The sequence below is a fragment of the Dendrobates tinctorius genome, unplaced genomic scaffold, assembly GCF_039654945.1.
Source record: "Dendrobates tinctorius isolate UK_male_01 unplaced genomic scaffold, ASM3965494v1 ptg000208l, whole genome shotgun sequence".
Taxonomy (NCBI): Eukaryota; Metazoa; Chordata; class Amphibia; order Anura; family Dendrobatidae; genus Dendrobates; species Dendrobates tinctorius.
The window spans coordinates 2,812,529-2,839,897 of NW_027361875.1; the positions used below are offsets into that span (position 1 = coordinate 2,812,529).

Below are 27,369 nucleotides of genomic sequence, written 5' to 3' on the forward strand. Positions count from 1 at the left end.
CATTGGGGACAGTGATGATAATGTGTGCAAATTGTAAAGCACTGCGGAACATGTTAGCACTATATAAAAATAAAGATTACTATTATCTGGACAGAACAGGAAATGAAAACATTACAAGGTAATTATATAAATAGATATGCATGTACAATATTTACCCTCAGTTTAGGTAACACAATATATAACAATGCTTTATTTGAACCAGTGGTTATAATGTAATTAATGAAAAGATTGATTAGTTCACCTTGTTACATGCATGCACAGGGGAAAATGCTGAGAGCACAAAGAATGTACAAGTCCCTTGGTCAATATCCAGATTCCAATGTGCACAAAGAAATTGAGTCTAACAATCCACAAAAATAAAAATAAAAATCCACTATTAATTTTAAATCCATTAAAAGTCAAGAAAAAGGTGTAACGTTTCTCCTGGTGGAGAGTGACATGTAGTGTAACGAGACTTATAGGCCATGCAGTGCTCCTCTGGGAAATTAAATATGCAAATTTCCTCTTCAGAGAGAAAGGGGGCTTGAACTCTAGTACCACCTGTTGGAAGTAGCAATTCTAAAAGTCAATATCGACTACATTTTAACCCCTTTCCCACCTTAGACATATAGTTGCATCTAAGGTGGGCTCCCCCTGTTTGCTGTGGGCTCATGACAGCAGATTTGAACAGCTGACATGTGACCCTATCAGCCGCGGGTCAATCACTGACAGCAGCATTTAACATGCTTGCGCTGGAGCGTGTCACTAATCCCACCCATTGGCACCCTTGTCACATGACCGAGGGTCGCTGATGGGTTGGCATGACAATCCAGGTTCTGCAGGAGACTCCTGTGGTTGTCATTGCCGGATTGCTATGAGCGCCACCCAGTAGTCAGCGCTCATAGTGATCATTTTAGCTACATAGAGCACGGCTGCAGCCCGTTCTGTGTAGCACAAGCAATCGGATGATCACAGCTTTTAATCTACCATGGAGACTATTGAAGCTAGTGTAAAGTAAAAAATAAGACTTTTAAAAATGTAAAAAAAAAATTATAAAAGTTCAAATCACCCCCCTTTTGCCCCATTCAAAATAAAACAATAATAAGAAAAAAATACACATATTTGGCATCGCCGCACTCAAAATCACCCGATCTATCAACATATAGAAAGAATTAATCCGATTAGTAAATGGCGTAATGAGAAAAAAAAGTCAAAACACCAGAATTTTTATTTTTTGGGTCGCTGCAACATTACATAAAATGTAATAATGGGTAATTAAGAGATCGTAAAAGATCGTATCTACACCAAAATGTTAGCAATAAAAATGTCAGCTTGGCACGCAAAGAATAAGCCCTCCCCCAGCCTCAGATTTTCAGCTCAGGCCTCTGAAAATGGAGATTTTTTTTTTTTAAATTTGGGATTTTTTTTTACCACTTAAATAAAAAAAAACTAGACATGTTTGGTGTCTATGAACTCGTAATAACCTGGAGAATAATAATGGCAGGTTAGTTTTACCATTTAGTGAACATGGTAAAAAAAAAAAAAAACTATTGTGGAATTGCACTTTTTTGCAACTTCACCGCGCTTGAATTTTTTTCCCGTTTTCCAGTGCACGATATGGTAAAACCAATGGTGTTGTTCAAAAATTCAACTCCTTCTGCAAAAAAAACCTCTCACATTGATGGAAAGATAAAAAAGGTATGGCTCTGGGAAGAAGGGGAGCAAAAAATGGAAGCGCAAAAACGGAAAAACCCAAGGTTGCGAAGGGGTTAATGGCTTATTTTTTTTCCTATGGCCTTCATCAAAGCATTTTGGTGTAATAACCATCTATGGGTGTCCGACTCCAGAATACTTTGAAGGGGCGCTCCACTGGCGGAGTATTTATATGTTCTAGTTGGGGAGGGGGAGTAAGGTTCGTCATCACTTCATCTCCACTGAGTATACTAGAATCCGGCATATTAAACTTAACCAGACTGATCCTTCTATTTCCCAACATTTTTTGTTGGTGCCGAGTCTAGATTCCTCCTATACACTATATGGTCATCTGGTCCCACAGAAACCTACAGATTTGGTCATCATTAATCAATTGTAAGCAAATAGTAATGCAGCCTCATCTGTATTAGCCCAAAATATCATTTGTAAAGTGAATGAATGAAATTCATCTTCAAAAGTATTGAATCATTTGTGAAAATGGCTCCTTAAGCATTTTGGGATTCCTAATTGTCTGCCTCGTAATTCAGCACTGTGCGTTTCCACGTCAATCCCTTTTAGATATGGTTTTGCTGAGAAGATGCAGATCAATGGGTAGCTTTTCCCATGACGACCACCCATGTCTGTCACTAACAGGTGCATTTAACCATTAACAAAAAATGTGTTTATGTACTTTTTTTTGATTGACAGAGATGTGTCATCTGTCGAATTCTTAATAAAACACCACCAGGAACTGAGGGCTGAAATTGAAGCCAGAAACACCACTTATGACAGCTGTGTTGGGCTAGGTGAAACTCTTCTGGCTCGTAATCACCCAGATTCAGAAGAGGTAAATCCTAAAATGTCTTATTTTTTATTCAGATATATATATTTTTTTAAATTTCTTCACTTTTTTCCATTGTACATTTATTAGAACAATTAACGCAATATAATATACGTTCAAAATCAAACCAAACACCCTCTAAGTCTCTTCCACCATAACATATACTGTATGCTTTGAAGAACATCTGGTATGTCACAACAACAAATCATTGACAATCGTAGTAAATCCCCCATACCCTTTAGACTAATGTCCGCCAGCCCTGCCAATATCGACAGGTTTAGCCAACAGTCTAATGTGTATGGACACTTGATTCTCGGAGAAGATAAGGATCCGTTATGTCCGATTTCAGACTGACGATCGTTTTTCAGAGATGTCTGACAGCGACTCTCCCATAGACAACACAGGAACGCTCGGCCAAGCACAATAAGTTGTGGGGTGTAGTTTGTCTTGCTAACCTTGTGAAAATGAAAAAAATGAGGCAAATTAATGTTTTTGTGGAAAAATGAAAATGTTTATTTTTGTATCCCAATGTTATAAACTTTTGTGAAACACCTATGGGTTCCAAACTGGTCGCTACACCCCTCGATAAATTCAAAGTTCGAAAATTGTGAACGTGTGTAATTTTTCGTCAAGTTTCATATATTTTCAGAAAGAAACGCAAATCATGCCGACCTAAATTTACCATTAACATAAAGTACAATGTGTCACGAAAAAACAGTCTCAGAATCACTGGGATTTGTCTAAACATTCTAAAAATATTATCACATAAAGAGACAAGTGAGATTTGAAAAATTTTACTGAGTCAGGAAGGTGAAAAATGAGTTTGGTGGGAAAGGGGCTAAACAGATGTAAGGGAGTTTTACCGTATATACCCAATGTAAGAACACAAATAGAAACAGTCTAGCTGTTCTGATAGGGATAAGGTTGCCATAAAGGATAGGCTATCTGACCATTGTCTGTCCATATGTGAATCCAGATTTTCTTCCCACTTAAGCCGCATAAACTTTAGATGACTGTCTGCCAAATTATGGTTTCGCCAATCATTCACCAAACAGGTTTCTTTCCTACCACACACAGGAACCCTCGTTCTGATGTTACCGGTCTTCTTGACCTCATCTGCTCCTTCCACTTATCTAAAGACAGAAATATGATCACGCTACATGGTAATCTTAGGAAGTGTGCACAGGACTTCTTTTTCAGGTGGATTCCATCTGTATACCACCTGAAAAAGCTCTCAATAGACGATACAAAAGAATGAACATATGCACTGCAATGTCAAAACGACTTGCTGTGCACATGTTCGGTATTTTTCTGATTCTTTAACTGCTTTAGGCTTTCATTTCTGTGAAGCAGCTAAAAGAAGTCAACTTACCACTACTTTATATATAGTTAACATAAAAAAGACCCCAGCGGCAAAACAAATGCAGAAACAACAAAAAAGCCACCAAAGAAGATGCTTCCTGAATGGTATTCCTGTAGCAAAAACGCATTGTGTAAACCGACGCCTATAAGATGCACTTAAGAAACATTTAGACTAGCTGATAATTGTCACATGGGCTTTCATAGAAGTGCACGTTCCCGATTATCGACCAGTGCAAACATGCCAGCAATCACCTGACAAAAGAGCAAAGTGCTAATTCAATGGGTATTTGGTTAATTTGTGCTGTCATAAAAATCAGTTATCGGCAGCAAATCGCCTGGTGTAAACAGGATATGTGCTGCCGATAACATAATGCTATATGAGGCCAGAACATTTTATGGGCATTGTATGGCGGCATTATGTTGTATGTTGAAGTAGAGAGAGCTGATCCCTTCACACCAATATAACTAATCTGAGTAATAGTTGAGTAACTTTGTGAATGTATTACATGACTTAACTTGTATTGATCCTGTACTATGACCCAGAGCTGCATTCATAATGCAGAATACTGCGGATTTGTGAGTTCTGCTCTGGGATATAATACAGATTTTGGCATCCAAAAAATAAAGGTTTGCGTTGATTCTTCAAATGGCTACTATATTTGGTATATTTCTTTCTATTTTTTGTCTTCACCAACAAGTATTTTTCATGTCGTATATTGAGTACATGCACTCCTTATTATCCTGTAATCCATTAGATAAAGGAAAAGCTGGGAGAACTAGCTGAAAGAAGGGCCGAGATGATGGAGAAATGGGACAAGCGATGGGATTGGCTCAATGTTTGTAAGTAAACACAGGCCGCCACCTAGAGGTCAGATAGAAAATTATTAAACACAGGCTGCCCCCTAGAGGTCAGATAGAAAATTATCACTGAGCATAAATTACTTTAATTTGCACAGAAAAATATTCAGATTTGAGAGTCCTCAGTGGTAGACACCTCATCAAGATTAACTTTGGTAAAAGTTTTTTTTTTTTTTTTTATTTAGCAAGCAGTCAGTGACTGTGCACTCTCTGTCCATAGACTTCACAAGAGACCTGCCCTCATATCTGGATCTATAAGGTCTAGTTATGAACGAGTATGCTTGTTACTCGAGATTTCCGAGCATGCTCGGGTGATCTCCGAGTATTTTGGTGTGCTCGGAGATTTAGTGTTTGTGCCCCAGCAGCTGCATGATTTGCGGCTGCTAGACAACCTGAACACATGCAGGGATTGCCTGCTTGTTAGGAAATCCCCACATTTATTCAGGCTGTTTAGCACCCGCAAATCATGCAGCTGCGGGGGCACAAACACTAAATCTCCGAGCACGCCAAAATACTCGGAGATCACCCGAGCATGCTCGGGGAGACCAGAGCAACGAGTATACTCTATGAGTATACTCTCTCATCACTAGTAAGGTCCCATTTTTGTGGGCAATCATATTGAGTTGGCATTTTCCCAGCATATTATAATATTAGAGCGTCTTCAGGCTAGCGTCCTGCACATCAGCCACATTTTGGGATAAACAGATTTCTACTTTTTTTGGCACTATAGTCTGCCAGGAAATTCTGGGCGATGTGACTGTAAGTGATCGTTGCAAAAAGGGCTTGCATCACTACACTTTCGCCTCCACTGAAAAGTGTACTTGGCTTTTTGATAACCTAGATGAATATGGCCAATGATATTCTGCACTTAAAGGTTAATTATATCTTTTCATTGTTCTTTTCAGTGCTGGAAGTTTGTCAGTTTGCAAGAGATGCCTCCATGGCGGAAGCATGGCTAATAGCCAAGGAACCTTACTTGTTGACCACACATGTTGGAAATAGTGTTGATGATGTGGAGAAGTTATTAAAAAAGCATGAAGCCTTTGAGAAGTCCACAGCGACATGGGAAGAAAGATTTGCAGCACTCGAGAGGTTAACTACGGTGCGTCTGTAACATAATACACTGCAATGTTGCACCAGCTGCTTATTGTCCAGCTCTCTGGACTAATTTGAATGAATAAAAGTGGATTCTAAGATCCTCAGCTATAAACACACACATATATATATACTATATAATCGTCTAATTCTGTCTGCCTCTCTGTTTGTAACGGAAATCCCGTGTCGCTGATTGGTCGCTCCCAGCCGGCTGCGACCAATCAGCAATAGGCGCAGTCTGGCCGCGAATTGTCGTGGAATTCGAATGACACACGCCACCCCTACCGTCGGGAGATCTGCGGCGCCAGCCGCTGATCTCCCGACGGTTGCCGCGGGTCATCTCCTGCTGCATGGAGGTCAGTGGTGACGCAGCTGGGAGATGACCGGTGCTAGCCTGATTGGTCGCGCCCGGTCGGCCGCGACCAATCAGCGACAGGTGCAGTCCGCCCGCTAATTGCCGCGGGATTTGAACCATGCTTTTCTGATTGGTCGCGCCCGGCGACCAATCAGCGATATTGGCATGGAATTTAACCCTCACATCGCGACGTAGTTCACTCATGTATACTGTATATTTTACCTGGAAAATCCTGTGTATTCATTGCATTATTCTTAAATCTTCATAAATAAACTGTATACATATTCTTGAATACCCGATGCGTTAGGATCGGGCCACCACCTAGTGTATATATATATGTGGGAGAAGCGCGGAGACACAGAGATATAATGCACAGAGATATAATGCACAGAGATATAATCCGCAGGCCGCTGCACTGTTATAGCCCTGTAATGACTGACATGAGCTGATATTACAGGTGACTGCCCCGTTATAAGCTGATAATAAATACTCTCCGCAGCTGCTCCATTATAACCGTTTATCTGCGGTTTTATAACGCTGCCCCATCGCAGTGTGTATTATGCTACAGGACGTTACTATAGGGGGGACTGCAGCGTAATAACCGCGCGGAGGGGGCGTTGCCGGCGCGTAGGGGGCGGGTCCCGGTGCGGGTATTAAAGCTGCGGGTCCGGGGCGCTGGGGCAGAGCAGCATGTCCGCCTTGGATTACTCCTACCTGAACTCCTACGACTCATGCATGGCCGCCATGGAAGCGTCCGCCTACGCCGAGTACAGTAGCTGCAGACAGGCCGTCTCCTTCCAGTACACCCCGATCCGGAGCAGCTTCTCCGCCAGCCCCGGCTGCCCCCCCGCTCACCCCGGCCAGCTGCACCCTGGGCGGCCTGCGCGACCACCAGCCCTCGCCCTACTCCACAGGTGAGACCCCCAAGTGCAACATGGGGGGGCAGGACTGGAGTCTACCAATGCTGCCCCTGTCAGGGGTCTTCTCTAGGGGTCTCTAGTGCTGCCCCTGTCATCTGCCCCCCACTCCAGACCCACAAAGATGAGTCAGGGGTCTTCTCTAGGGGTCTCCAGTGCTGCCCCTGTCATCTGCCCCCCACTCCATACCCCCAAAGATGAGTCAGGGGTCTTCTCTAGGGGTCTCCAGTGCTGCCCCTGTCATCTGCCCCCCACTCCATACCCCCAAAGATGAGTCAGGGGTCTTCTCTAGGGGTCTCCAGTGCTGCCCCTGTCATCTGCCCCCCACTCCTGACCACCAAAGATTAGTCAGGGGTCCTCTCTAGGGGTCTCCAGTGCTGCCCCTGTTATCTGCCCCCCACTCCTGACCACCAAAGATGAGTCAAGGGTCCTCTATGGGTGTCTCCAGTGCTGCCTCTGTCATCTGCCCCCACTCCAGACCCCCAAAGATTAGTCAGGGGTCCTCTCTAGGGGTCTCCAGTGCTGCCCCTGTCATCTGCCCCCCACTCCTGACCTACAAGGATGAGTCAGGGGTCTTTCTAGGGGTCTCCAGTGCTGCCCCTGTCATCTGCCCCCCACTCCTGACCACCAAAGCTGAGTCAAGGGTCCTCTATGGGGGTCTCCAGTGCTGCCTCTGTCATCTGCCCCCACTCCTGACCACCAAAGCTGAGTCAAGGGTCCTCTATGGGGGTCTCCAGTGCTGCCTCTGTCTTCTGCCCCCAATTAGATCTTAGAGTGTAGTGTGGGCTCTTCGGATGCTTCCGGATTATCAACGACCAAAGGGGCGGCAAATTTTTCGACCGCCCCGGGCGCCACAAACAGTTGCTATGCCACTGAATATATATATGCACACACACACACACATACATATCTACTGTATATGCATATATACACATATTGTACGCACGCATATATATCTATGTACACACAGGCACACGTATATATACGTGCACACGCATATATATGTATATATACAACACACGCACATATACTGTATATATATATTTATATTTACTTTTACATTTGTGCTTTGTTGATATTTATGGATCTTTTAAGATTTTTTTCTTCAATCATTCAATGTACATATATACACTCACTGGCCACTTTATTAGGTACACCTGTCCAACTGTGTGTTAAGACTTAATTTCTAATCAGCCAATCACATGGCGGCAACTCAGTGCATTTAGGCATGTAGACATGGTCAAGACAATCTCCTGCAGTTCAAACCGAGCATCAGTATGGGGAAGAAAGGTGATTTGAGTGCCTTTGAACGTGGCATGATTGTTGGTGCCAGAAGGGCTGGTCTGAGAATTTCAGAAACTGCTGATCTACTGGGATTTTCACGCACAACCATCTCTAGGGTTTACAGAGAATGGTCCGAAAAAGAAAAAAAATCCAGTGAGCGGCAGTTCTGTGGCCGGAAATGCCATGTTGATGCCAGAGGTCAGAGGAGAATGGGCAGACTGGTTCGAGCTGATAGAAAGGCAACAGTGACTCAAATTGCCACCCGTTACAACCAAGGTAGGCAGAAGAGCATCTCTGAACGCACAGTGCGTCGAACTTTGAGGCAGATGGGCTACAGCAGCAGAAGACCACACTGGGTACCACTCCTCTCAGCTAAGAACAGGAAACTGAGGCTACAATTTGCACAAGCTCATCGAAATTGGACAGTAGAAGATTGGAAAAACGTTGCCTGGTCTGATGAGTCTCGATTTCTGCTGCGACATTCGGATGGTAGGGTCAGAATTTGGCGTAAACAACATGAAAGCATGGATCCATCCTGCCTTGTATCAACGGTTCAGGCTGGTGGTGGTGGTGTCATGGTGTGGGGAATTTTTTCTGGGCACTCTTTGGGCCCCTTGGTACCAATTGAGCATCGTTGCAACGCCACAGCCTACCTGAGTATTGTTGCTGACCATGTCCATCCCTTTATGACCACAATGTACCCAACATCTGATGGCTACTTTCAGCAGGATAATGCGCCATGTCATAAAGCTCGAATCATCTCAGATTGGTTTCTTGAACATGACAATGAGTTTACTGTACTCAAATGGCCTCCTCAGTCACCAGATCTCAATCCAATAGAGCATCTTTGGGATGTGGTGGAACGGGAGATTCGCATCAGGGATGTGCAGCCGACAAATCTGCGCCAACTGTGTGATGCCATCATGTCAATATGGTCCAAAATCTCTGAGGAATGCTTCCAGCACCTTGTTGAATCTCTGCCACGAAGAATTGAGGCAGTTCTGAAGGCAAAAGGGGGTCCAACCCCTTACTAGCATGGTGTACCTAATAAAGTGGCCAGTGAGTGTATATAGTGTGTGTACTGTGTGTACGTGTATTTGCCATATTGTTTTTGGAGTGCTGCCTCCAGTTGTTTTTGTCTGGTGGTTTGGTTCTTGCCAGGGAGGCATTGCACCAATGCTTCTTTGGTGCTGCTGAAAATTTTCTATGTCTATCTATCTATCTATCTATCTATCTATCTATCTATCATAGGCTTGGACTGGCCCACAGGAGGATCCTCTGGTGGGCCCCTGTGCAATAGTGGGCCGCCACATTCTTCTATAAGCAGTACTTGGCACAATACACTTGAATACCGCTTACAGTCTGGCTTCCGACCTCATCATTCCACTGAAACTGCCATGACTAAAGTCACCAATGACCTTTTAAGCGGCAAAGCCAAGCGACTCTGCTCTGTCCTCTTCCTCCTAGACCTGTCATCTGCCTACTGTCATCGATACAGTGGACCATTCCCTCTTACTACAGATTCTCTCATCTCTTGGCATCACAGACTTCGCCCTATCTTGGATCTCCTCACACCTAACAGATCCGATATTCAGTGTCTCCCACTCACACACTGTAGGGGAAGTGGACTGACCTATGGACCTGTCTGCAGTTGTTAGGTGAAGGTACAATGTGCTTGACGTGGGCTTCTGTATACGAATGTGGGAGACAGCTGGTGACAGTAGAGGATGGTGAAGTACTGGGCTTGGCCACTAGGGGGAGACCAGAGACAGCAGGAAAAGAAGACGGTGTAGTACTGTAGTTTGGCCACAAGATGGAAGCAGAGAGCAGTGAGGAAAGGGCTTAACATCAGCTTTAGGCTAGGAAACCGCAGAGTCATGGGGGGCGGAGTTACAGGAGCTCTAGAGGGGAATTTCCAGGGAGGGGAATATAAGAAGGAGTAGAGAGTTCCAGAAGGGAAGTCAGTCCAGGAGGAGGAGCTTGAGAGAAGGAAGGGAGAGACGGACAGAAGAGGAAACTCCGTACGGGATTGAGGAGAAAGACGGTCAGGGGGGTGGCCCTGACAGGAGAGCCACAGGAAAGAGAGAGCCCAGGGGTACCAGACAGATGGATTCACAGGTGCAGCGCTGTGGTGCTGGGCCTAAGGCAGCCACGGTGAATGGGCTGCGAGGGACGTCACTGGAAAGGACAGAGACGAAGGTGAAAGGTACCCGGGTCTGTGTGTCGAAGCTGTCATGCTGCTGCTGTATTGCTGGGGTCGTTGAGAGGATGGCCAATAAAGAAGGACCTGTTGAACATTCATCAGTCTCTGCCTTAAGTCTGTCTGCGGTGGAAAACGGACCACCCCAGTCGGCACACGTACCTACACCACCTCCTCATCTTGCCCCCCTATCTGTCAGTGTCCTCCAAGGTTCATTTCTAGGACCCCTGCTCTTTGCCATCTACACCTTCGGTCTTGGATAGCTCATAGAGTCCCATGGCTTTCAATATCCTCTCTATGCTGATGACACACAGATCTACCTCTCTGGACCCGATATCACCTCCTTACTAACCAGAAACCCACAATGTCTGTCCGCCAAATCATCTTCCTTCTTTGCTCGATTTCTAAAACTTGATATGGAAAAAACAGAATTCATCATCTTTCCCCCATCTCACTCAATCCCCCCCAACAGACCTAATGGCTGATCTCTTTCCGCAGTCCCGCAAGCTCGCTGCCACGGGGCAACCCTTGACTCTGATCTCTCCTTCAAACCCCATATCCAAGCCCTCTCCACTTCCTGCCGACTCCAATTGAAAAATATTTCCCGGATCAGTACATTCCTCAACCAAGAATCAGCAAAAACACTAGTGCATGCCCTCATCATCTCTGAACTACTGCAACCTCCTGCTCTGATGCCTTCCCTCTAACACTCTCGCACCCCTCCAATCTATTCTAAACTCTGCTGCCTGACTAATCCTCCTATCCCCCGCTATTCCCCAGCCTCTCCCCTCTGTCAATCCCTTCACTAGCTCCCCATTACCCAAAGACTCGAGTTCAAAACAATAACCTTCCTTAGCATAATAAGCCATCCACATCCTGTTTCCTCCATACATCTGTGACCTCGTCTCCTGGTACTTACCTCCGATCCTCACAAGATTTACTCCTCCAATCTCCTCTTATCTCCTCTTCCCACAATCTCATACAAGATTTCTCTTATACATCCCCCCTACTCTGGAACTCTCTACCCCAATGTATCAGACACACGCATACTGTGGAAACCTTCAAAAGGAACCTAAAGACCTACCTCATCTGACAGTCTACAACCTGCAGTTTCTTGTTCTACCAAACTGCTGCACCAGCGTCGGACTGGAACACCTTGGGCCCACCAGAGAAAATCATTCTTGGGGCCCACTATGTAGCTGCATAGAGTTAAATACCAGTCCACCAATTATGCGGTAAAACACGCTAATATCCGGGTATAATATAAGGTTGTACATGTCTTAATTATGTAGCAGGGGTTGGGGTAGCCCCCTCATAGAATATAAAGCAGCCCCCTCACATAGTATAATGCAGCCATCTCATAGAATATAATGCAGCCATCTCATAGAATATAATACTGCCCCCCTCATAGGGTATAATACTGCCCCCCTCATAGGGAATAATGCACCCCCTCATAGGGTATAATGCACCCCCTCATAGGGTATAATGCACCCCCTCATAGGGTATAATACTGCCCCCCTCATAGGGTATAATACTGCCCCCCTCATAGGGAATAATGCACCCCCTCATAGGGAATAATGCACCCCCTCATAGGGTATAATGCTGCCCCCTCATAGGGTATAATACTGCCCCCCTCATAGGGTATAATACTGCACCCCTCATAGAAAATAATGCACCCCCTCATAGGGAATAATGCTGCCCTCCTCATAGGGTATAATGCTGCCTCCTCATAGGGTATAATGCTGCCTCCTCATAGGGTATAATGCTGCCTCCTCATAGGGTATAATGCTGCCTCCTCATAGGGTATAATACTGCCCCCCTCATAGGGTATAATGCTGCCTCCTCATAGGGTATAATGCTGCCCTCCTCATAGGGTATAATGCTGCCTCCTCATAGGGTATAATACTGCCCCCCTCATAGGGTATAATGCTGCCTCCTCATAGGGTATAATGCTGCCCTCCTCATAGGGTATAATGCTGCCCCCTCATAGGGTATAATGCTGCCCCCTCATAGGGTATAATACTGCCCCCCTCATAGGGAATAATGCACCCCCTCAAAGGGTATAATGCTATATAGATATATAGATATAGAGTTAGATAGATATAGATAGAAAGATAGATGTAGAAATAGATAGATATAGAGATAGATAGTAGATAATGGATAGAAAGTAGATAATGGATAGATATAGATAGAAAGATTCATAGAGATAGATATAGATAGATATAAAGATAGATATAGAAAGAAATATAGATAGATAGATCGATAGGTAGATAGATATAGAGATAGATAGAAAATAGATAATGGATAGATAGATATAGAGATAGATAGCTATAGATAGAAAGATATAGAGATAGATAGATATATAGATATAGATAGATAATAGATAGAGATAGATAATAGATAGAGATATACAGATATAATAATAATAATAATAATAATAATATAGACATATATAGATAGATATAGAGATAAATATATATAGATAGATGGCTATAAATAAAAATAGATATAGAGATATAGAGATAGATAGAAATAGAGATAATAGATATATAGATAGATAGATAGATAGATAGATATAGAGATAGATATAGAGACAGATAGATATAGAAAGATAGATATAGAGATAGATATAGAGATAATAGCTAGATATAGAGATATGTATAGAGATAGATAGATATAGAGTTAGAAAGATAGATAGATATAGAGAGAGATATAGAGATAGATAGAGATAGCTAGATAGATAGATGGATAGATAGATATAGATAATATAGATATTAGATAGATATAATAGATAGATATAATAGATAGATATAGAGATTTATGGATAGATCAATAGATAGATAAAGAGATAGAGATAGAGATAGATAGATAATGAGATATAGAGATAGATATAGAGATATAGTGTTAGATAGAAAGATAGATATAGAGATAGATAGATATAGAGATAGATATGGATATAGAGATAACAGATAGATATAGAGATAGATAGATAGATAGATAGATATAGAGATAGATATAGAGATAGATAGATAGATATAGAGATAATATATAGATAGCTATAGAGAGAGAGATATAGAGATAGATATAGAGAGAAACAGATATAGATATAGAGATAGATATAGAGATAGATAGGTAGATAGATATAGAGATAATAGATAGATATAGAGATAGATAGATATAGATATAAAGATAGATAGAGATAGAGAGAGAGATAGATATAGAGAGAGATAGATACAGAGATCGATAAATAGATAGAGAGATAGATATAGATATAGATAATAGATAGAGATAGATAGATAAAGATAGATAATAAATATAGAGATAACAGATAGATATAGAGATAGAGTAAGATAGAAAGATATAGAGATAGGTAGAGATAGATAATAGAGATAGCTAGATAGATAGACATAATAGATAGATATAGATATAGATAGATATAGAGATAGAAAGATAGATATAGAGATAGAGCGATAGATAGATAGAGATAGATATAGATAACACTGGTCAACAGCATTTTTGGTGCCAAAGATATTTCATCGAATTTAGGGTATTTTTGGGGTGCTGATTCTGAATATGTCATCAGTTTTGCCAGATTGGCTCAAGTTTTTGAGATTTTTGGTATCTTATTTATAGCACTTGTTGGTAAATGCGACGCATCATCTCATTAATTTCTTTGGATTAGTACTTGAACTGAGCAGTTCTCAATATAGTTTTGTGTTAATTAGTGTTCTAAAAGTTTGTTCATAGCTTGATTTTTGCACTAACTTTATGTTGTTGTCTGTTTTCCAGTGAAAAGCATGAACTCATCAAGAAGAAGTTGTCTTAACGATCCAGACTCATTCTGTTACATTTGTGGTGAATACACACTGCCAAAACATAGAAGAAACATAACAGACTTCGTAAAAAAAGTGTATTTTGCCTATTTTGGGGTTATGCTTGGGGACCAAGACAAGTTTTGGGCACCACACATAGTGTGCAAAGCATGTATCGAATTATTACGAAAATGGAGCAAAGGACAAAGAAAAAGCTTCAAATTTGGTGTTCCAATGGTGTGGAGAGAGCCAAAAAATCATCATGATGACTGTTATTTATGGTAAACACAGGTACAGGCACATCTTCACAATGAGGGACAGGCCTTCTTGCAGATTCCATGTTACTCCCATTTTCGTTTCTTATGCTTATTGAATCCTTGCACTTGCACTGCACAGAAATAACAGTCATCATGATGATTTTTTGGCTCTCTCCACACCATTGGAACACCAAATTTGAAGCTTTTTCTTTGTCCTTTGCTCCATTTTCGTAATAATTCGATACATGCTTTGCACACTATGTGTGGTGCCCAAAACTTGTCTTGGTCCCCAAGCATAACCCCAAAATAGGCAAAATACACTTTTTTTACGAAGTCTGTTATGTTTCTTCTATGTTTTGGCAGTGTATATTCACCACAAATGTAACAGAATGAGTCTGGATCGTTAAGACAACTTCTTCATGATGAGTTCATGCTTTTCACTGGAAAACAGACAACAACATAAAGTTAGTGCAAAAATCAAGCTATGAACAAACTTTTAGAACACTAATTAACACAAAACTATATTGAGAACTGCTCAGTTCAAGTACTAATCCAAAGAAATTAATGAGATGATGCGTCGCATTTACCAACAAGTGCTATAAATAAGATACCAAAAATCTCAAAAACTTGAGCCAATCTGGCAAAACTGATGACATATTCAGAATCAGCACCCCAAAAATACCCCAAATTCATTAAAATATTTTGGACACCAGAAAAAAAAATTTTTTTCGTTGACCTGTGTAATAGATAGAGATAAATAGATAGAGAAAGATAGATAGATATACAGAGAGATAGATATAGAGATAGATATAGAGATAGAAAGATAGATAGATATACAGAGAGATAGATATAGAGATAGAGATAAATAGATAGATAGATATAGAGAGAGATATAGAGAGAAATAGATATAGATATAGAGATAATAGATATATATATAGAGATAGATATAGATATAGAGAGAGATAGATACAGAGAAAAGATATAGAGATAAATAGATAGAGAAAGATAGATAGATATATAGATATAGAGATAGAAAGATAGATATAGAGATAGAGCGATAGATAGATATACAGAGATATATATATAGAGATAGATAGAGATATATAGATAGATAGCTATAGAGAGAGATATAGAGATAGATATAGAGAGAAATAGATATAGATATAGAGATAGATATAGAGATAGATAGAGATAGATATATAGATATAGATATAAAGATAGTTTTAGAGATAGATATAGATATAGAGATGGAGCGAGAGATATAGATATAGAGATAGATAGATACAGAGAAAAGATATAGAGATAGATAACGGATAGATAAATAGATAGATAGGTATAGAGATAGATAGATATAGATATTAGATAGAGATATATATATAGATAAAGATAGATAGATATAGATGGTAGCTAGATAGATAATAAATATAGAGATAATAGATATAGAGATAGATAGAGTAAGATAGATAGATATAGATATAGATATAGAGATAATAGCTAGATATAGAGATATATATAGAAAGATATAGAGATAGATAGATATAGAGATAGATGTAGAGATAGATAGATATAAAGATAGAGCGATAGATAGAGATAGATATAGAAATAGATAGAGATAGATATAGATAATAGATAGAGATAGATATAGAGATAGATAGATATAGATAATAGAGATAGAAAGATAGATAGATATAAGAGAGATAGAGAGAGATATATAGAGATAGATAGATAGATAGATAGAGACAGATAGAGAGAGCGAGAGAGAGAGATATAAAAAACAAAACAAACCACAATACTCACCTCTCCTCCTCGCTCCCACGCTGATCCCGGCTTCAGTGTCAGAAGCTGCCCCCTCTGCCAGACACACAGCGGGTGCGCGATGTAGTGACGTCATCGTGCACTGGCTGTGAGTCAGGAGCAGAGAGGACTGAGGGCGGCGCCGGCCCTGATTTACAGATGCAGAGCGGCTTACTGGGCTGGGGGCCGGGCCTCTGGGGGTGGAGACTGTGAAATGATATTCACTGCTTCGCAGTGAATATTCATTTCTCTTTAGTAGCGGGGACAGGGGCTCCTGCCTCCTGACACCCGCTGCTGCTCCACTGGCAGGGGCCCCCATAGCAGCTGCATGGTGTGCGACACACCACTGGCTGGGGGCCCCTGGAGCAGCGGGGGCCCTAGGCAACTGCTGGCCCTGTATGCCAGCAGGTGCCAGGGCCCACCAGATGCCAGGGCCCACCGGAGAATTGACCGGTTCTCCGGTGGGCCAGTCCGACGCTGTGCTGCACGACCAGCTCTACCCTCGCCTACTGTATCCTATCCCATCCCTTGCAGATTGTGATTCCTCGCTCGCAAGATCCTCTCTCCTCCTGTACCAGTTGTGACTTGAATAGTTTAACATTATTGTACTTGTTTTTATTATGTATACCCCTTTTTACATATAAAGTGCCGTGGAATAAATGACTCTATAATAATAAATAATAATAATCACTATGTACAGACAAAGATGGCATCTTATTCATGTAACAATCTACCCAGGTCATTGTTATATAAATTTGTGACTGAGGATAATGTCATATGAAGCTAAAAAGGTACAGTATATGTGTATATGTGTGTGTGTGTATATATATATATATATATATATATATATATATATATAGTATATTATACATGCAGGGAGGGCCATTTATAAGGTTAAACCCAGGTGACCCATATATATGGATACAACTAAATTAAATAGAAATGGTTGGTGATATCAACTTCCTGTTTGTTGGACATTAGTATATGGGAGGGGGAAAACTTTTCAAGATGGGTGGTGACCATGGTGGCCATTTTGAAGTCGGGCCATCCAGGTGTATACATATAAATGGCCCACCCTGTGTGTGTATAAATATATATAAATATATATATATATATATATATATATATATACTAATAAATGCCCTAAGCAGCTTCCGGTTGTAACAACTTCCGTCCAGTTGTAACTGGTGACGTCACCGCACACCTCTTTCCATGTTAACCCTCAACACACCACTCCTCCTCAACACACACACTCCTCTCACCTTTCACCATCTCCAGTAACTCTTTCACTCCACATACCAAAAGTATTGACACCCCTGCAATTCTGTCAGATAATACTCAGTTTCTTCCTGAAAATGATTGCAAACAAAAATTCTTTGGTATTATCTTCATTTAATTTGTCTTAAATGAAAAAGCACAAAAGAGAATGAAGCAAAAAGCAAAACATTGATCATTTCACACAAAACTCCAAAAATGGGCCAGACAAAAGTATTGGCACCCTCAGCCTAATACTTGGTTGCACAACCTTTAGCCAAAATAACTGCGACCAACCGCTTCCGGTAACCATCAATGCGTTTCTTACAATGCTCTGCTGGAATTTTAGACCATTCTTCTTTGGCAAACTGCTCTAGGTCCCTGATATTTGAAGGGTGCCTTCTCCAAACTGCCATTTTTAGGTCTCTCCACAGGTGTTCTATGGGATTTAGGTCTGGACTCATTGCTGGCCACCTTAGAAGTCTCCATTGCTTTCTCTCAAACCATTTTCTAGTGCTTTTGAAGTGTGTTTTGGGTCATTGTCCTGCTGGAAGACCCATGACGTCTGAGGGAGACCCAGCTTTCTCTCACTGGGTCCTACATTATGCTGCAAAATTTGTTGGTAGTCTTCAGACTTCATAATGCCATGCACACGGTCAAGCAGTCCAGTGCCAGAGGCTGCAAAGCAACCCCAAAACAGCAGGGAACCTCCGCCATGTTTGACTGTAGGGATCGTGTTCTTTTATTTGAACGCCTCTTTTTTTCTCCTGTAAACTCTATGTTGATGCCTTTGCCCAAAAAGCTCTACTTTTGTCTCATCTGACCAGAGAACATTCTTCCAAAACGTTTTAGGCTTTTTCAGGTAAGTTTTGGCAAACTCCAGCCTTGCTTTTTTATGTCTCGGGGTAAGAAGTGGGGTCTTCCTGGGTCTCCTACCATACAGTCCCTTTTCATTCAGACGCCGACGGATTGTATGGGTTGACACTGTTGTACCCTCGGACTGCAGGGCAGCTTGAACTTGTTTGGATGTTAGTCGAGGTTCTTTATCCAACATCCGCACAATCTTGCTTTGAAATCTCTTGTCAATTTTTCTTTTCCGTCCACATCTAGGGAGGTTAGCCACAGTACCATGGGCTTTAAACTTCTTGATGACACTGCGCACAGTAGACACAGGAACATTCAGGTGTTTGGAGATGGACTTATAGCCTTGAGATTGCTCATGCTTCCTCACAATTTGGTTTCTCAAGTCCTCAGACAGTTCTTTGGTCTTCTTTCTTTTCTCCATGCTCAATGTGGTACACACAAGGACACAGGACAGAGGTTGAGTCAACTTTAATCCATGTCAACTGGCTGCAAGTGTGATTTAGTTATTGCCAACACCTGTTAGGTGCCACAGGTAAGTTACAGGTGCTGTTAATTACACAAATTAGAGAAGCATCACATGATTTTTCGAACAGTGCCAATACTTTTGTCCACCCTCTTTTTTATGTTTGGTCTGGAATTATATCCAATTTGGCTTTAGGACAATTCTTTTTGTGTTTTTTCATTTAAGACAAATTAAATGAAGATAATAATAGCAAAGAATTTGTGTTTGTAATCATTTTCAGGAAGAAACTGAGTATTACCTGACAGAATTGCAGGGGTGTCAATACTTTTGGCCACAACTGTATTTCTTCATTTGATTTCTTGCATATAGACCATGCCATCATTTTGCCAGACCGCTAACCGTAGCATACCGTGGTCTTCTGTGATGTAGTACTGTATTTTGTAGCTTCAAGAGTGACAGGTGCTGGCTCTCGGCAATTATACTGCGTTATCACTGTACCTTTCACCCACCGTGAACGGCACATTTATTATACTCTTTCTCCTTTTCAGTTAGAACTGTTGGAAATACGCAAATATCAGGAGGCCAAGCTGCAGCAAATGGCTCTGGTAGCTGATGTCGAAATGAGAGAAGTCCAGGCAGAAATTCAGTAAGATTGGAAATGAAGCTGGAAGGGGTTGATGCATAAACAACATTCATCCATAAATGATCACTTGGAGTATGACTGGTCGGATACCCACCATCCACAAGAACAGGAATCCTAATTTCTCTTGTTTGAATAGAGTGGTGGTGATCACGTCTATGAGAGTGATGGTCTCTCAGACGTAGTACCACTCCCATAGACCCATAGAAGCCAATGAAGCAGTGGTCTTGCATGTGCACTACCTCTACATTCATACAGAGGACTTAAGGACCCCCTTCTGATGATTGATGGGAATCCCAGCAATCAAATCCCAAGGGATCATACATTTATTACCTCTCCCATGAATACTGGCATATGCTTTTTAATTTTTAAATAATTATTCCCAACTTCATAAATGGGTATTGTTGGATAGTGCTTGTAAATGCAAGTAATTTTTCAATTTACTGCTTACTAAAATTTTCAGCCATTCTCGAGATATTCACCCTTATTTAAAGCTCATTAACTTGGAAACCACCGACCACCTCTACTAGACAGCGGATGCTCTTTTCTTTAGAGCTTCCAAGCCTTTTTTTTTTTTTTTTTTTTTTTAAAAGCTGCACATTTCTGAAGATGAACCTGTTGGGATCAGCTAGTTTACAAGATAGATTACATTTTAATTTTTTTTATTATGTATATAGATGCAAATGAACAGATTATGATCTCATTGTTCGTAGTAATAATCTGGATATTAATGCATTTCATATGATTTTATTCCCAGTATTCAACCAAAAGAAGAAAGGGAATATTTAGATCCCATTCCTTGCCCAACAGCCGAGGAGCCGGAAGAGGTGAGCAGCGACAGATTGATCTCCCAAACTGAACTTGGGTCTTACCGATATGTGTCCAAACCATTACATTATATGAGTGTTTTCCTTTGCACTAGTAATAATTAGTGATGAGCGAACGTGCTCGTATAAGGTGTTATCTAAGCATGCTCAGGTGCTAAACAAGTGTCTTTGCCTTGCTCGAAAAATATATTCAAGTCCCTGCGCCTGTACGTCTCGCGTCAGTTCAACAGCTGCAACACATTGTAACAAAAACCTCAGTTTTCTTGCCAAAGCTTAAAAAAATGCAACCAAAAGAAAAGGCAATGTGTGAATGTAACCTCTGCATCAGTCTTTGGTCAGATTAGTTTTCATGTCATTGAGATAACAGGCATGTAAACGATCCCCCCAAAAAGGTAAAAATTATTTGTGTCCATTTTTATTTTGCAACTTTTAATCTGTTGATAATCTCAGTGCTGCTTTTTTTTTTCTATAACTGTAGGAAATATTCATGCTGTCCCAAATAACAAAATGCCATCTGAAACATTTGCCCAATGTGTCAAAACCCGCTAGTTAGTCACAAGATGTCTAGTTGCCTGGACACAGAGCCTCCTCTCCCCATATTCTATTGTCAGATGCAAGTGTTGCTTCTGCCGTGTTCAGACTGGCAGACACCAGTATTGGCCTACAAAGCTGACCGCTCCATATCTCTACGTTAAAGAAAAAATAATTGGTACTGAGCGCAGAAGTTAGACAGTGTCTATGAAAATTACAAACTTTATTATGTAAGTAAATGAGGATAAAAGCAGAAGCCTGACAGTATAAAAAGCATCAGGAAGACTATAGGAATATATAAAGCTGATAGTAGACACCAATATCGAGAAGAACATAATAACAGCCATATACTGTAAATCAGTCAAAGGGAAACACTAAAGGGTTATGGCAAGATGTGATATGTATGAAGGATCCTAAAGATATCCGGCATTCGCAAGGACATACAGTCTGCCAAGTTAGAGCTCAGTCATTGGATGGGAAACATACCCATAGAAATCCCCTCCTGTTGGAATGATGTTAGCCCCGACGTGCTTTTCGGCAAACTGCCTTCGCCTTCACCCCCATGTGCCTTTGTCTGGTTGCTTTATGTATTCCTGCTGTCTCTAATGCTTTTTTATACTGTCTGACTTCTGCCTTTATCTTGATTTACTTCCATTATAAAGTTTGTTATTTTCAAAGATAATGTCTTACTTTTGGGCTTATTACCAATTTTTTTGCTGTTTTGCCTTTTTCTTTAATTTGTTTTGATTTATTAAATCCCGCTAACCTGTATGTCATTTGACTATATTTTACTTTTTATTTCCACACATCTTTGACGTGTATTTGTCCTGTTGAGAATTTTTGATTTTTCCGTATCTCTATTTTGTCTGCTGTAGAGAATGTTTTGACTGCCTGTGTTATTAGTTATTTCTTAAAGGGCTTGTCTGGGTTAAAACAGATCCACTGGATAAGTGATCACTTGATGATCTGACTGTGGGGAGGGGTTTCGTCTGCTGGGACAGGCAACGATCGGCAGAATGGGGAACGTTTATGTCTGTTAGAATGGAGCAGCAGAGCGCATGCTCAAGCTGCACTCCATCCATTCACTATGGTTTTGCTGCTCAGCTTTTTCTAGCAGCGCCAGAGAAAATAAATGGAGCAACATTTGGACATCCGACGTGCCTTGCTATTTTGTATCGGTAATAAAATTCTTAAAAGAGAGGTGTTAACTTGTTTTAACCGGGCAACCACTATAATTCATTACATAGTTTGATTTCTGTTTTCTACAATTTTCTTTAAAAAGTTTTGAAATGTGTTGATGTTACCGCTCAAGTTTTTTGGCAGCTGAATTGTCAACCCACTGTAGTCTATAATCTGCCATTCTGGAACTTTCCTGCCACATTTTTCTAGTAATCAAATATTGCTTGTACATCCTTGAAACATAAAACAAACTAAAAAAAGATGAAAAAGTCGAGAAAAATCTAGAATAGATGTCAGCTTTATTTAGTAGTGTTTGAAAGTACAATGCTTTCTGTAGGAGATATATCACTACTCATATATAGGTAAAGTGGAGCTATGGCCGCAATATCTGTACACTAATAAAATACTTGATCATTTTTAATAGTCCATTGTCTTGCAGCCATACTGATTTTATCCTTTCTTCAAAAGTTCTGTGTTTTCAGGCGGTCACTTTCCTGAATCCTGTCTTGTGCAGTGATCAAATGAAACTTATGCCGTGTTTCTTTTATATTGTGATTTAGGAAAAAGAAGTAACAGAGCATGAATGGCGGAGCAGAGAGGATATTAAGATGGAGACACAAGCAACCGTGAAAGAGGTGAAGACCACCATCGATGAGCAAGAGACCGTGCAGACATGGCGGACAGATTACAGTGTATTACACCCAACGGTGATTGTAGCAGAAGAGGTTTCCACTCTTCCTACAAGTCTGTCTTCTTCTGTCGGTATTCAGATGCAAGGAAACTTACAAAGGAAACACGACCTGGAAGGACCACTTAAGAAAGCACAAAACAGGTAAAATGGGCGTCCATAATATGGTGAGGGTGACAGTACAAGTCCAGTTTCTTCAGAGCAGTTGTATAATTATGCTTGTCCTCTATACATAGAATATACTGTATTACTGTCGTCTTTCCTGAGGCGTAGATGGTTCACCCTCAGTGCTATCATCTATTCTGTAGCAGCTTTTGTATTGTATAAGTATATACTGGTGCTGCCACGCTGCGGAGACTGCAAGATCGCAGACCTTTCATTTATGCATTCTTAAGTTATGTTCACAAGGGTCAGAACTGACATGTGAAATCCAGTGCCAACCCATAGTCTATGCCTGTGAATGGGATTTCTGCAATGTCATCCATATGCAACGTAAACATTCCATGAAAAAAAAGAAATGTGTGATAATAAGAGCATATTATTACAACATGGAAATAAAATGTCAGGTTATCCATAGCGCAATAGTCCTAATAAATTGGGGCTGCACATAATACTGGTAGCGCAACCAAAGATAGTGTTCTACATCGCAGTATCGTGTAAGTGAGCGACCCGTAAGACGGGACCATTTTAGTTTTTCTTTTTGCAACACCCATTCGTTTGCACTAAGCTGCAATGTAATATCAGCATGCACCTGCGTGACCTGTGTCGCAGCCAAAGTCACCGCGTAGCCCCAGCCTAAATCTGATGCACATACACAGAACAAATCTTAAAGGGTTTGTCAAGACATGGGGTCCAAGTCTGCAGCCACTCAATGTGATGCAGATTTTACAATACCAATGCCGGGTAGCGGTCGGGAGCGTGACTCCAAATATTCGATTTCCATACATGCGGTAACATGCTGACTAGACATGCATGGCCTCACTTAAGGCAAGTTACAAGCGAATTGAGAGAGAGTGGACACGTCTAGTGGGAATGTGGCCTGAAGTATGCAAATCATACCGGAGAAACCTGACAACGCACACTGTGAGGATTCACATAGAGTGACTGCAGACTTGAGCCCCAAGCCTCGACAACCCTTTTAAATATAACATACAGGTGCACCTCACAAAATTAGAATATCTTCGAAAAGTTAATTTATTGCAGTTCTTCAATACAAAAAGTGAAACTCACATATCATATAGAGTCATTACAGAGTGATCTATTTCACGTGTTTATTTCTGCTAAGGTTGATGATTATGGCTTACAGCCAATGAAAACCCAAAAGTCATTATCCCAGTAAATTAGAATAATTTATAACACCAGCTTGAAAAATTATTTTAAAATCCGAAATGTTGGCTTACTGAAATGTATGTTCAGTAAATGCACTCAATACTTGGTTGGGGATCCTTTGGCATCAATTACTGCATCAATGCAGCGTGACATGGAGGCGATCAGCCTGTGGCACTGCTGAGGGGTTATGGAAGCCCAGGTTGCTTTGATAGCAGCCTTCAGCTCGTCTGCATTGTTGGGTCTGGTGTCTCTCCTCTTCCTCTTGATAATACCCCATAGATTCTCTATGGGTTAAGGTCAGGCGAGTTTGCTGGCCAATCAAGCACAGTGATACTGTTGTTTGTAAACCAGATATTGGTACTTTTGGCAGTGTAGACAGGCGCCAAGTCCTGCTGGAGAATGAAATTTCCATCTCCAAAAAGCAGAGGGAAGCATGAAGTGCTCTAAAATTTCCTGGTAGACAGCTGCACTGACTTTGGTCTTGATAAAACACAGTGGACCTACACCAGCAGATGACATGGCTCCCCAAACAATCACTGATTGTGGAAACTTCACGCTAGACCTCCAGCAGCTTGGATTGTGGCCTCTCCACTCTTCCTCCAGACTCTGGGACCTTGATTTCCAATTTCTACCGTCTATTGGTGTTTTCTTGTATTAAATCATTGAAGTAGAAAATATTACAATATATCGATTTGTATCTGTCTTTTCTGCAGGGCCTGGAACAATGTCTTCTGCGTGCTAAAGGATAATGACTTATTTTTTTACAAAGATGTCAAAAGTTTTTCCCTGAACGAAACTTTACAAGGCGAAGAGCCACTGTTCCTGGGCAGTGCATCTTGTGAAGCGGTGGTGGACTATAAAAAGAAAAAGCATGTTTTCAGGCTAAGGTAAACTAGTAAATGATATACTGACCCCTGGTATACCACTATGGAGAAGTAGTAATTTCCCATCACAGCGTCACTGAAATGTATCGCTCGCGTCACTCCAGTCCGTCATCAGCTCTGCTCGCCTGTGCATGCACCAAAGCATCGCTCATTACGCAGCCAGCATTTCGGGTGATCAACTACAACTCAAGAGAATCTTGCAGTCATTACATTCTGTCCACCATTCTCGTGGCCGCTGCAGCCAAGCTTTGGCCTAATTGGTGATGACTACTAGCGCAGACCACTTGACCACAGCTCAGTGATTGGCTGCAGCGGTCGTAGAAATGATGGCAGGCTCTTCATTGTAGGACCAGCAGGGACCTCTAGTGGCAGCAGGATTTAATAGGTAAGTAATGTTTTTTTTTTTATTTTATAACATTCCTCACACTTGGGCAAATTTTGTAAAACCCCTTGTAGGTCTTTGTTCACATTGATTATTTTTTATTTTTAAGATTTTGAACCTACAGATGAATAAGTAAAATGAAATAAAAAATTATTTTATTTTCCAGGCTGAGTGATGGCAATGAGTGGCTCTTCCAAGGAAAAGATGAAGTAAGTAGAGCAGATTCATGTGTACCTGTCCTACAATTGCCCAGAAGATGTTATTAGTCAGTAGAAAGCGGTAATGAAAGCATGGCTTCTTTTTGTCGATGTCCCCATTCGAAATGCCCATGATAAGAGATTATTCTCTAACGTTTAGAAGATAAGCGATGGTCGCCATATTTGCTGTAGTACTGTACCTCCTGTGTGTATTTGGAACAGTTACTTTATAATCTCATTTCTTCCAATTTTAGGCTGATCGTCAAACCTGGATTGAAGTTCTCAGAACCTCGATTGCTGAGACATCTGATCAAAAACCAAAGTCTAAAAGTCTGCCTTATCCTTCCACGTCTGCCACAGAGGGCAAGCCGGAGAAAAAGGAAAAAAGATTTAGTCTCTTCCCATCAAAAAAATAGTATTTAAGAGAACCCAAACCAAGTACTGTCTTATTTCTCGCAGGAAACCGTCTGAGCGCTACAATTCCTGGAAGGGGTCAGTTCGTGACCACCTGAAATCGCACCATTGTCTACGCACAGTACAAGCAAGCATTTTTGGACCAAACCAATTCACTAGAAACCACCACATTAATATCACTCGTTACAAGCAAGTGATGGATTGGTTTAGTTCAGAACATGGCATGCATCCACTTTTAATGGTGGCTATGGATATAGGCACTTACACAGGTGGTCCTACAAATACATATATTTTCTTTTTATCTGCAGTAGTAAATGGATTATTTGAGTTTTCATGCCTTGTGCTAAGATTTTACTTGACAATTTTCCACCAAAATTCATGTTACTTGATTGGGCCAGCAAGTGTCTTGTATGGGCTAGTTAGTAAGGTTGTACTGAGCCCTGCAGCAAACAGCCTTCAGGCCCCTGATGTCTTGCTTGGGTACCTAAAATGCAGTTATCCTTGAGCGTCCAGCATCATGTTCTTATGTGTGGCAGCCTGTACTGGATGAGATCTTCCCAATAATCCATCTGAGGAGATTATCCTGCCACTTTCTTCACCAGTGACTCAGGAAGCCATTGCAATAGTAGCCATATTCCCACGGCACCAGAAAACACATATTACAGTACCATGACATGGGCATTTTTTTGTTACCCACCAGGAGTTGTACTAAAAAAAGAAAATCATTTTAAAGGAAATATGTCAGCAGGTTGTTAGGAGCAGAATGATATAGAGACAGAAACCCTGATTCCAGAGATGTGTCATTTGCTGGGCCGTCTTGCTGTTTTAATAAAATCAGTGTTTTAGAGATTATCACTACTGGACTAAGTGTCTAGTGCCTCCTGGTCCAACTCCTCCCCTATCACTGACTGGCAGTTTTCTGTCAATGCCTAGAGTACAGAGAAAGCAGCCAATCAGTGGCGTGGGCAGGGTTATCCGAGCTCAGCATTCTGAGCTCTGCTAGATCTGCAGCAGAGAAAACTGTGATTGTATCAAAATGACAGCAGTCAGCTCAGTAAGTGATGCATAGTTGGAATCCGCGCCTCTGCCCCTACAGCTTGCTGTTTTAAGATTACATAGCAGAAAGCTGCTTACAGATTCCCATTAAAATATGGCCACTCATACCTTGGGTCCCGAGCTTTATTATGCCTATATGCCTTAATAGGACATGTGCACCAGGTTTTATCTCTAAAGTTTGCCTGAATGTAAACCAATATCTCTGTCTTTTTGAA

The 27,369-nt window shown here is 41.2% G+C and overlaps 1 protein-coding gene across 1 annotated transcript in view; it reads left to right on the top strand.

The window, feature by feature from the left end:
* Nucleotides 1–27,261, top strand: part of SPTB (spectrin beta, erythrocytic) — a 152,936-nt gene extending 125,675 nt beyond the window's left edge. The window contains exons 28-36 of the mRNA XM_073554165.1: nt 2,380–2,518; nt 4,630–4,714; nt 5,638–5,834; nt 19,576–19,673; nt 20,425–20,494; nt 22,765–23,036; nt 24,935–25,108; nt 25,654–25,696; nt 25,939–27,261. Of these exons, the coding sequence (XP_073410266.1) occupies nt 2,380–2,518; nt 4,630–4,714; nt 5,638–5,834; nt 19,576–19,673; nt 20,425–20,494; nt 22,765–23,036; nt 24,935–25,108; nt 25,654–25,696; nt 25,939–26,100 (1,240 nt within the window). The 3' untranslated portion in view covers nt 26,101–27,261. The remainder of the gene's footprint in view (nt 1–2,379; nt 2,519–4,629; nt 4,715–5,637; nt 5,835–19,575; nt 19,674–20,424; nt 20,495–22,764; nt 23,037–24,934; nt 25,109–25,653; nt 25,697–25,938) is intronic.
* Nucleotides 27,262–27,369: the final 108 nt, after the last annotated feature.